This window comes from Ptychodera flava, chromosome 4, assembly GCF_041260155.1.
Source record: "Ptychodera flava strain L36383 chromosome 4, AS_Pfla_20210202, whole genome shotgun sequence".
Classification (NCBI taxonomy): domain Eukaryota; kingdom Metazoa; phylum Hemichordata; class Enteropneusta; family Ptychoderidae; genus Ptychodera; species Ptychodera flava.
This window is the reverse complement of record NC_091931.1, coordinates 44,138,056-44,149,908: the sequence shown is the minus strand read 5'-3', so window position 1 is coordinate 44,149,908 and position 11,853 is coordinate 44,138,056. Positions and strand designations below refer to the sequence as shown.

Here is an 11,853-nt window from a genome sequence, read left to right as displayed (position 1 = left end):
AAGAATGAGCTACAAAGTCACTATCAGTTTTAAGTAGCAGGTAGAATGAGTCTGTGCCTTTGTATAAAATACTGTAAAAATAGTAGAAAGTGAGCAACCTTCTGAAAGTTAGTGGAGGAGACTTTAAACGCATATCATTAGCATCTCATTGTCGGCTACACGGACTGTGTGCCCTAACACAACACTAAGTTACGAAGTGTTCTCTTGGATATATTGTGATTTGTTAATGAAACTGCAGAATATGACGAGTACGAGGTACATACCAGAAGTTTTGACCCATACTTTCAATCATATTCTAGTAAACTACACACTGTTTTGTAAATGAAAATCACAGCATGCATCATTTGACATAATCAGCATATGAAACTCATGAAGATCATTGTCGTAATGTTAACTTCCATTCAATGTGCCTCAAGAAAACCAACTCAAGAGGGCGCTGTTTACCATCTGCAAAAATGTTAGCCTCAGAGGGCACTGGATAGGTACAGTACCTAGTATTGGTACCAGCAGTTCGCCAAGCTGTCTGAAAAGACTCAAGTCATGACATTTGTTGACTCTTTGAGCAATTTCTGGAATTTTTAGTGCATCAGTAAAGAAAATACCATATGAATTCATATACCAGTACCGGTATATGAATACAATATGTGTGAAATTTTCCTGCGTCATGGAGAACTTTCATAAAGTCCATAGTGCATCAGATGGCACACTGTATGGCATAATGCACGTAAGGTTTTACCCTAGTTCAACCTTTGGACCAAAAGCAAACTACTGTGCATTGATCACTGTAAAATTTCACCATTCATGTAAAACATGGGACCAGTATGAACAATGGCCATGAAATTTTCTGTCAGACTAATTGTTTTTGGCATAGTTTGGAAATTTAGATTCCCTTAAAAAGAAATAAAGACAATGGATACATCCATCTTGTTATCATGTATTAATTTATAACAAATGCCAGCATTTCCAGGAAATTGGAAACCTGTAATCTGTAAAGTGTGAACATGACCATATAAATGACAAATATTTCAAAGAAACACTTTTATAAATAAGTTATGAATGACTACACTAATAAACAACGCACTACAAAAATGATGTCATTGTAAATAAACATAGCGTTGATTGAAGCCTGAGATTACTTGAGTTGCCTGCTCATATAGAGTTGAATAAAATCAGGATAAAAGCAATACTTTCATTTCTGGTCTTTGAAAATAAGACAAACAAGGTTTGGCAATGACATTGACACAAACATGAAAGGGGCAGGACATAAAACTTATGTTTTTCAGCCTCAGTGCTCAAAATATGTCTTGTAAACTGAGACAGGGCAGTACTTTCAATTTCAAAACCACTGAGAATAACAATATCTGGTAACAATCGGTGTATCCGTAATATTTCAGTTTAATAAAAGTGTACTTTTAAAATTAAGTTTCTAAAAACTGGCAGGATAATGGGAACTGTTATATTTCAAAAGTTGCTGACACAAAACCTGTCAGCCTGAATTGAGGTCTCTTGATCTGATGTGCATACAAGAGTGAGTATCATGTCAATACAGAAAGTCTTGGAAATACTGACCAGCTGAAATGTCTGGGGCTATGCTACAACTTGTGAAATGTAAATTATTTTTCAGTACAGTTACTCATGAAATACTTGGATTCACCATTGGCAGAAAAAGGCAGCAGTTGTAAGATTCCAAATTCGTTCTTTGAAAGCAAGGCGTTACACATACTCAGAATAAAATGTGAAAATATTCAACATTGCTGCAAAAAGTTGTGACTTTTGTACACTTCCTGATGAAATGCTATCAAGTGACAGATGAAATTGGATAATTTTCTCTGATGCACAGGATCTGCTGCATATTGGCACTTTAAAACTGTAAATATATAATTTGCATTGCTGAGCCAGAGGTAGTCAAGTAGAAACTGGAAAAAAAATTGACATAATCAAAAGAACTTTGGTAAAGATTTGGAAAATCAATAGAGAAATCTTGTATGTTGCACCATTGAAATAATGTAAATAAGTGAAAAATCTTTAATAGACAGACACTCCCTTCATGGGTGTTAACAATATGTTTGCCATAGATGGGCAAAGTAGAGTTCAGTTTTCCTATGATGATTATATTTTCAGTTTCTTGATGCTGTTGTTATCATTATCAAAAGTCACGTTAGTGTCCTATTATTTTAGAGTTGCAATTTCACAATAGCCATTGTTGGCAACAAGTTCAAAAGATGTGATGATAATCTTTTTCAGATGTTGGATATTGCACAAATGATAAAATGTTCAATTAACACTAGTATCGCAAATATTAGTACACTGTAGTACTGATACACTACCATTTTCATTGAAATGTAGGAGTTCATGCTAAAACCTCTTAAAGTTTTCCTGCAGTTTGCCTGATGACACTTACATTCTTCAAAGGAAAACTAACGCCTCCATTCAGCATTCTATAGCATACTTCACAGGGTCTAGTATGTGTTATCTGACATTGCTTAACTTAACATACATCAATATTAGATAAACACATACAGCAGGAGAAAACCAAGACCATCAAGCATAATTTACAACTGTATGTATGGATTTTGGGTATGTTGGACTGTTCATAGAGATCGTAACTCGTGTTTTTGTGTTCTCAATAATTTCTTTCATAAGAACTTTGCATATACCAAAACAGTAAATAATAGTGCCCCTAAACAAACAAATTCTTATTTACTTTCCCGTATGATACTAAAACCAAATCAACTGTTATCCAAGTCCAAGTGCAACAATTCCTTCAGAATTAGCACAACTTTGGCACCCTGACAGATTCATGACTTGCACATCTAAGCCCTGGAGAAGAGATTTCTCAGCTCTTGATCACTCATATTACCGATCCACTGCTCACCGACATTGACCGACAGGTCAGACAGATCTTTCTTCTTGATTATCATCTGGTCTATCTTCTCCTCAAACGTCTTCTCTGTGATCATCCTATAGACAAAGACCGTCTTCTGCTGACCGATACGGAACGCACGGTCAGTGGCTTGGTTCTCCACGGCTGGATTGTACCACAGGTCATAGTGTATCACGTGGTTAGCCTCTGTCAGATTCAACCTATAAATGGAACAACACAAAGGTTCAGCTCTGACTGCTTGTTATCAGCTGATGCATAAGTATGACCATAGACCTATCAAAAGTTCATTATTAGACCTAATGTTTCATTTGTGATTTAGATCAATGGCATAGCCTCATCGCCATGTCCAGAATCTGACCAAACGTGAGCACAAATCACTGCTCGCTGACATTTCGTGTGCTATGTTTGTCAGAGAAATGTCACCATCAATTTGTACATTAACAAACTAAAGTAAACCAATTTTGAATTGAAAAATCAGGGTCTCTGTTTTATATTGTTTTTAAAAAAAATCAACAAACTGTTAACTAATCTATTACATGTGAATAACATTACATACAAGGAAAGTATATCATTCCCAGCACTGAAACTAATTTGAAATGTTAGTGCATCTACCATTTTGACTACTGGCAATTACTTTGTGAGGACACTGTGTGAAAAATGTACTTACCCTGTGCCTCCTGCTTTCAGTGAAATGATAAAGATCTGTCGGTGTGCTTTGGTCTTGAAGGCGTTGATTGCTTCGTCACGTTTTGCTTGAGACATTGAGCCCTGTGTGCAGATATGAAAAATGACAAACTGGTTACTAAAATTTTTCATCTAGTTTACCTTTCAATCTTTTAGATGTTATATTTTACTGACATAAAATTAGAGTCATCAATCTCTGAAAGTTGGTGAACTCCCTCATCCTTTCTGTTTACTTTTCAAAACAACTTTCCTTTCTTCAATATGCATGGCATCACTTAAGTGCTCTCTTTTTATGCTTTTACTAATGAAACCCAGAATGATACTAGCAACAAAGACTTGTTCACATAAGGTAAAACATCACATGTATGCACAGTGAAAATGCATTAAAATATAGGAGGGCTCTTTCACTTTCAGAGGGGAGCTACGAATAGTGCAATTGAATTTGGAGTTGACTGCCTACCTCCAATACCAGTGGTTTTACATGGAAGTGATTTTCCAACATCTGCACCATAAGATGGATCATCTGTACGTACTGTGTGAATATCAACACTTTCTCTCCTTGTTGAAGGATTGGCTCCAGCAATTCAACCAACATCTTCATCTGACATCAAAAAGGGAAAACATGCAGTCTTATAAGATGAAACTCTGCGGTTGCTGTGCCAGGCGACACTAGCTTTCTATACAACTGCCTGCACTTCCTGGGTAGAATTCACTGAGAGTTTGTGCTGCCCAACACTGTGCTGGTTTAGTTCTGCATTGCAAAGATACTAGCAAACATCTTTGGGATCCAAAAAGAATCTAATTATCAGAAGAGACTCTACAAGCAACTTGACTTGTATAAATTGTGTACACAGTAGTGAGCTCAGTGATGGTTTCTGTATATTTTCCAGGAGTGGCTTATGGATGTTCACTAATGGAAAGCCTAGCTACATGTGTATGTGTATTTTGGTGTCTTACCTTTCCAGAGCTGTCAATGGTGGCTTTCTTGCTGGATATGTAGTTGGCTGGATGGTTACAGATCTGCTTCAGATGAGTCAATACTTTGAAGATGTACTTGTTTCTTTCTTTCCTCTCTTTGCATTCCAGCACACTCTTCATCATTTCTTGAACCAAACTCTGAAAACACAAGCCAAGTAAAGATTAATATCAGCATCAGGGGCGATCAAATCCATTGGCCCAAGGTCAAGGACTGCCAAATTTCGAACATAATTTTCTTATTAAATTTTTTGCCATTCCAAAAGACTTGGACTGGTGAACACTACTTAACTGCACTTGTATGATTAAGGATGTATGCAGTGCCACTGGATTTAAACACTTAGTAATGGTCTGAGGACCGGAAAGTAGTAACTAAAAGTTCCTAGCTTTGACTGTATCATGAACATCAGTATCTTTGGGAATGAATATTTTTGAGGTCCTTTAGCTGACATCAATATAAATATTCATTAGAACTATTCATTCAACATTGATGTAGATTGACAGACTGGTTTACTTTGTAGACAAAGGCTAACATTTTATGAAAAGCCCAGCCACACAGTAATTGCCATATCTTTTTTCTCACTTTAGTATTCTCCTTAAGTAGGGATATGTGATAAAGGATGAAGAAAACTGGAGACCCAAATCATTACCAGCACAATGAATGGTCAAGGAACAAGTATACTGGGGTTTAATGTACACCAACGTTGAAACTGAATAGAGCTGCTGGTTTGTTAGTTCACTTTAAAAATATCAGTCAGAATTTACATGCAAAGAAAGTTAACCCTACTTTTGTTAGGTACTTGAATATGGTGAAAATTTAACCCATTCCCCACCATCACCATGGGATGGACTAAACCCATTGTTATCAATGGTGATTGTGGACCTGATTACAAGGAAATGGAAGGGGAAGAGAACAGGTTGAAATTGGTTGAGCAATATTGGTCACACATTCTTGAAAGGCTTTCTTCTAGCTACTTTCTCTTTTGAGACCTTGTATGCAGCTACTTCTGTCTGAATAGTATTTCAAAGAATATCAATTTGGGCAAGTAAAAAAGAACACAAAGGTTATAGAACTACTCTTACCTCATACAGGACTGCCTGTTCTGTGCTAAGATTCACATACTTATTATCAATCACTTTCTCTGGCAAGTCTTTGATCACATTCTTATCAGTTTTCAAACGTCTCATCAAGAACGGGGCAGAGATGGACTTCAGCTTGGCTAGCATCACTGGATCACGTTCAAGCTGCGGGGAAAGCAATAAATAATGTTTGCATGAGCACTCAATGACTTGTGACATGCAACTTCAAATGTGATTCAATAGTCATCATCGTACCCTTGCCATGATGAAAGATTTTTACCAGTTTTTCTTTCTTCTTATCACAACATTAAATGCAGACAACTGACTTGAAGGCACAAGAAATAAATAAAGCACTGGTGCTATGGTTCTCTGTTACCATTGGATTCCATATGAGTTTTGCATAAGTATTCACTAACTGGTTTGTGTATACGATGATTAAACATGATGTTATCTACAAGATGCAATGATAACCATCATGGCATTAATATTCACTGGGATTTTAATCTACTCTTTTTTGAGTGAATTCACATTTGCAATATCTTTAAATTCCATATTTCATCTGTAGATTTTGACTTAATGAAACTGTATTCCATTTAAAAATCTATTTCAAATAAATAATCTCACCTCGATTGGCTTGGCTATTTTTTCACTGAATTCTTTGATGCTACCAAGATACTTGGGTATGGCAAACTCGAAAACCGACCACAGTTCTGAGAGTTTATTCTCCACAGGTGTACCAGACAATGCAACTCGCATGGGTGCCTTGATCTTCTTCAGTGCCTTAAATGTCTGTGATTTGAAATTCTTGATGTGCTGAGCTTCATCAATCACAATCATACCTGTTGAATTAAACATGCAAAGTTATCAATGTATCCATCATTCTCTAATACACAACTTAAAAAAAAATACTGATTGTTAAAAAATTTTCTGTTCAGAGAAATGTAAGAAACAAAGTGTTTTCAAAGCCTTAACATCATTTGTGGCAAGTAAATCTGAGTGTCTTTTTCTGTACAAACTCCGACTGTGATTGAAAGACAATGTGCCACAGCATAATACACAAACCATTATTGAATATACAGTGGTGTAATATAACACTTTTTAACATAACATGTCATCATATTTAAAAACATTTCAAAAGCCTGAACTACACCCCTCCGCTCTCCAAAACCTACCGAACTTCATCTTCTGCAGCACATCCACATCTCTCCATAGCAACTGATAGGTCGTCATGATGATGTCACTGCTACCGCCGACAGCCGCAATCTTCCTACGTTTTGGTTTCGGAGTGCTAGTACCATCGTTGGCAGTGGAGCTGTTCAAATCACTAAGTACTGATGCACTCTGATCATCCACTGCAACAAATTAATGAGTCATATTATTATTATAAATGTTGTAAGCACTCCTACGTATGTGACACTATGTACCAGTTCAAGTTTGATCAGCAAGTTTTGGTGGTTACTGACACCAGCACCCATATACAGTTTAAATTTTTGTTTATCCTTTGAGAGCCACGGTCAATTTTTGTCACCTTTATAAAATATACCCTGTCAATTTTTTTTTCAATTTTTGCAAAATTTTGGTAAAAAAAACTAGAGTCATTGAATGTGATGTCCATTAAGTCCAAAATTATCAAAATAAAATGCAAAAAAAATAATCATAAAAATTGGTAAAATGTTGCAGTAAAATTTTGGTGGGAAAAATTAAAGGGTTAATCTATTATCTTTGGAATGAGAAACATCTGATCCTCTGGTTTTTTAAGAAATGTTAAAAGATGCCAATACATTCTCACCCCTATGTGTACATTTTATAGGCCATTATAAGCCCTTTTCTCTCAGCAAATTGCATTTTCTTCATGCCAGTAAGTTCATTTTCTTTTGCGCTTTTTGTTCAGCTATAAGTATAGACAAGTTAACATACTAAAGGAAGGGTACCTGCTTTGACAAAGCCTTGTTATTGATATTATTTTTATGCCAGACAAAAAAATCAATGAATGTTATTCAGAATATTATTGCTTTACCAGGCAGAGCTCTGGCAGATCCATAGTACTTTTCCGTGGTCAGTGATGGAGCAAATCTTCTGACTTCTCTCTCCCAGTTACTCATCACACTAGTCGGTACAACCAGTAACACTGGCTTTGTCAAGTGTCCTGTTGTCTTCAGATGTAACACTGTAGCTATGGTCTGGATGGTTTTACCAAGACCCATATCATCTGCCAGAATCACCTGCAAGAAACAATCATTTCTTGAAGTTTTCTTTGTCATTTTATCATAGGCCTCATTCATGAAATATTGTCTTGACAAGCATTTTGCCTGTGACTTTTTTATTAAATTGCACTGAACCAGACTGATAACATACCATTAGTGTGGTACATAAGAAAGACTAAAACACAAACATTCTGCTCAGAACTTGCAAAGAACTCCCTCTGCATAGCATTCATTGTAACTTTCAAAGAAATCTCTTTGTCAAAAAATACTGGTGTACATAATTCACGTGTTTACATGATACAATTTGTTGTGAAGAACCTTTCTACACTAAACTTCTGACAGGTGAAACTATCTACCTTGAATATTTTCTTTCTACTGGCATCACAATTAAGTTGTTGTTTGATTTGCAACAGTTTCTGCTTGGAAGTTTGTATGTGTCTAAACAGTCCTTCTCTAATTGTCAAATTTAAAAACAAATTTTGTCTTTTGACAATTAAATATATCAATTTTGGTTTCTTATAGTGGGTACTATCCATTAATGATTGAAAACTATAAGACATGGGCATGTCCTCAGATTCAAAACAGTTGACTCAATCATCTACAGTGTTGCTGAAGACATATTTCCACATTAAGTGTCATTCATTCTTCAAGGTACTTGTTACAAGTATCCTGTTTGTTAGGTCTCAGACAAGGCTCTGTATCAGATGTTAATGTACCATGAGATGTTACAGTGCACTCATACAAATAACTAGCTCACGTTAGAATTGCTGCAGAGAGTAGCAACTTCATGTCGAACCAGAAAGCGCATGAAAATCATATAATTTTTGACATTCACACATATTTTCATATGCTCATATGATAAGCAATCGAAACAAAAGTTCTCTTAACCTTTCACCACCATGGTTTGTCCCAAATCCATTGTTTTCTATGGTAAAGTTGGACCTGTATACAGGGAACTGGGGGTGAAAGGGTTAAAGTTATTTTATGCTTGGGTGGGTCTACGGATAGTTTACCACCATGGTTTTCGCCCAAACCAAATATTAGCAATGGTGTTTATGGACCTGTACTACAAGGAATTGGGGTGGACAGGTTCAATTCAAAGCTAGGCCAATCTTACCCCAAATCCATTCTGTAGATTGGAAACAATCCATCTGAAGCCATTGACTTGATAATCACGTAATGTAGCATTCAGATCCACTGGTATAGTGAAATCTGTAACACGTGTCATGCTCTTCAAGAATCCATTGATATCGGATGATACGTGGAAGTTGGAGTCATCAACCAATGACTGTAACAAGACAAGAACACATGTGCATATGTTAAAAAAGCTTTCAATTTGACATTTTACAGACAAAACATGTGCGCACATGATAAAAAGAATTCTGAAATTTTCTTTCAGGTGTAGCTTCAGTAACTCTTGAATGGATTCAGAAACATAGCAGAACTGAGCTGCTATCAGTTATCAAGTTCCCTTTGATGTCACTATGCTCTGAATGGATATAGTATCACTATTTTGGACATGTCTTATTGCTCAGACTGCTACAATGATGAAGAATAATAACTCTGCCACTTGGTTGTGTAACACTGGGAGTTCATAATGGTTTAGAACTGACATATTGCATTTTTAATATGGGAAAATGCATCGATTAACAAAAATTGACTCTAACATACTTGAGATATGTGTGGCTATATTGCTGACAAGTTGGATGCATAGCCAAAACAAACACATAGCCACAGAAAACATGCACACACACACCAAAGAAATGATATAACCATAAATTAGCTACATAATTCTCCAAACTGTAACTTTGGAGAAATATGAAATGGGGAGGTCACTTATACAAGATAACCTCACCTCTTTCAACAAATCCAGGGCAGAGACTTTCGGCAGAGGTTTCTCAACACTTGACAGAATATTTCTCATTTCTTCCGGGCTTATCATCATGAATTTATCCTTGAACTTCACCAGTCTTTTACTGCCTCTGACCATCTTCTCAAACTCTTCAGGTGAGACCAGTTCATCTCCGATGGATATCTGTGTGAGATGTTGCAGAAATTAGTTTCCAGACTTTGAGATAAGAATAATTCCCAGACCAAATGAAATCTCGCAATTTTCTCACAAAATATCAGCAATTTATACAATAGGAATATGACAAGATTTAATATAATCTTTGCAGGAGAATACTTAGGTAATTCTACATAAAAAAAAATTATTGTGTATTCAAATTTCTATTGACCTCAGTTTGAAGAAATCAATTTGAAGTATTTCAACTGGATTTTGTGCAATATATAGCACTTAATGATATCAAATAATTTATTTGATTTGTCTTTCTCTTGACCATCTGTGGGATAATCTGTTAAACTGATGCTTATGTTCTCAAAAACTTAACAAATCACTGCACACAGTATTTGATAAGATCTGTTTAACTTTGACTCACAGATTTATAGTAAGTAATAGAAAATCTTATATCATTAAAACACAATATGTGAAGTTTTAAGCAATATATTTTCCATTTATTTCAAGTTAACAGCCAATATATATGTAGCATAAAAGGTTCTCTCCAAAAAAAACCTTCAATGCCTGATGTTTTGCAATAAAAATCCAGCCAAACCAAAGATTTTGACAGGAAATGTTACAATAATAGTCACCTTCCAGTTGTAAGACAATAATTCATGCAGGTTGAAGAATGTTTGATGACTTTTCCCCGATAACTCTTCACGACTTTCTGCATGAACAACAGCTTTCGGTTTCAAAACTTTCCTGTGTGGAAGGGAAAAAAATGCCTGAATGTACAAGACAAATATAAATGGATCCATCTTCATACTCTTGACATTAAACTTATATTCAAGTTATCTCCAAAGAGGTCTTGACCATAAAAGTGTATGTATGTTTGCACTAAATTTGGTGGTGGGAAGGGTTTGACTAGTTTTTTCTCACTACGTGTGACAGTTCACAACTACCAGTGAATTTAGTTGAGAGTATGCCCAGTCTTCTGTAAACTTTCAAATCAAACTATCTTCTACTTTCAAATCAAACTATCTTCTACTTTCAAATCAAACTATCTTCCACAAGTTACATTAGATTTGATTTCAATATCCATTAATAGTCTAAGTATAGGTGTGTTTTTTTCAAATCAAGATTTCCCTGACACTAAAGTGCTTGTTATTTTACACTTGAATTGCTCACATTTTTGGAGATGTCAAGGCCACAAATAAAACCAATAAAATTCAACACTGGTTAAAAAGAAAGTTTAAATACTGTTTTCATGCCACTGGATCAAAAACTGATGAAGACAGAGTTTTAGAGGATTTATGATAACTATGATTTATGATTTCACCTGTCATGTATCATTGTTTTGTTTCTGAAATGTTTTGCAAATTGAGAACAAAATCTTTAAATTTATTGTACTGTGGAATGTACAGTTATGGTATTGTATTCAGGTAACATTCTAAGAAATCATAAGTGCTATACACATAAACTGTGTGACTGCTGCAGCTATATTTCATATATAACATCCTTTCCAAGGTTCTCAGATGTAAAAATGAAAAGTCTGCCTTCTGTGAAATTTTTGGTTCACCTGTCACCTCATCACCCTTATGACACCCCTCATCCATTTGACACCTTTTATCCCTCTCCCCATTTCCCTGTACAAAGGCAGACAGGTCCACCCAACCAATTGGAATAGATAAAGTTACAAGGTGAAAAGGTTGATGACTTCTCACTTACTTGAGTTCCTTAGGTAGTGCCACCTTGACACCCAAGTTGGTGAAGATCCTCACCGTCTCTAAGATGAATGTTTCAAGGTCACTGGTTGACATGGTAACACTATCCGAGATCATCAGCCTGTCCACATTATTCAAATATGGTGCCAGCGTGGACAGGAACTTTAAAACCTGAACAAAAATAGTAATCAAAACTTTTTTCAATTCAGATTTCAATGTTTATGAAATAGCAATGTTTTATTTATTCTCACTTATTTCTCTCTGCAGTGACATATATACACTTCACACTTTCCTTTGAAGCAC

General features: G+C 35.7%; 1 protein-coding gene across 3 annotated transcripts in view; it reads right to left on the bottom strand.

The window, feature by feature from the left end:
• Nucleotides 1–926: 926 nt before the first annotated feature.
• The window catches only part of LOC139131895 (uncharacterized ATP-dependent helicase YwqA-like), a 32,680-nt gene continuing 21,753 nt past the window's right edge, over nucleotides 927–11,853 (bottom strand). For 2 of the 3 annotated variants that reach the window (XM_070698203.1, XM_070698204.1), the window contains exons 14-25: nucleotides 11,555–11,721; nucleotides 10,477–10,588; nucleotides 9,683–9,862; nucleotides 8,945–9,115; nucleotides 7,641–7,845; nucleotides 6,796–6,975; nucleotides 6,248–6,462; nucleotides 5,627–5,788; nucleotides 4,526–4,684; nucleotides 4,029–4,169; nucleotides 3,552–3,652; nucleotides 927–3,084 (exon numbers count right to left, since the gene is read on the bottom strand). In XM_070698203.1, the coding sequence (XP_070554304.1) occupies nucleotides 2,814–3,084; nucleotides 3,552–3,652; nucleotides 4,029–4,169; nucleotides 4,526–4,684; nucleotides 5,627–5,788; nucleotides 6,248–6,462; nucleotides 6,796–6,975; nucleotides 7,641–7,845; nucleotides 8,945–9,115; nucleotides 9,683–9,862; nucleotides 10,477–10,588; nucleotides 11,555–11,721 (2,064 nt within the window). In that variant the 3' untranslated portion in view covers nucleotides 927–2,813. The remainder of the gene's footprint in view (nucleotides 3,085–3,551; nucleotides 3,653–4,028; nucleotides 4,170–4,525; nucleotides 4,685–5,626; nucleotides 5,789–6,247; nucleotides 6,463–6,795; nucleotides 6,976–7,640; nucleotides 7,846–8,944; nucleotides 9,116–9,682; nucleotides 9,863–10,476; nucleotides 10,589–11,554; nucleotides 11,722–11,853) is intronic. The other variant, XM_070698205.1, reaches the window with a different exon arrangement.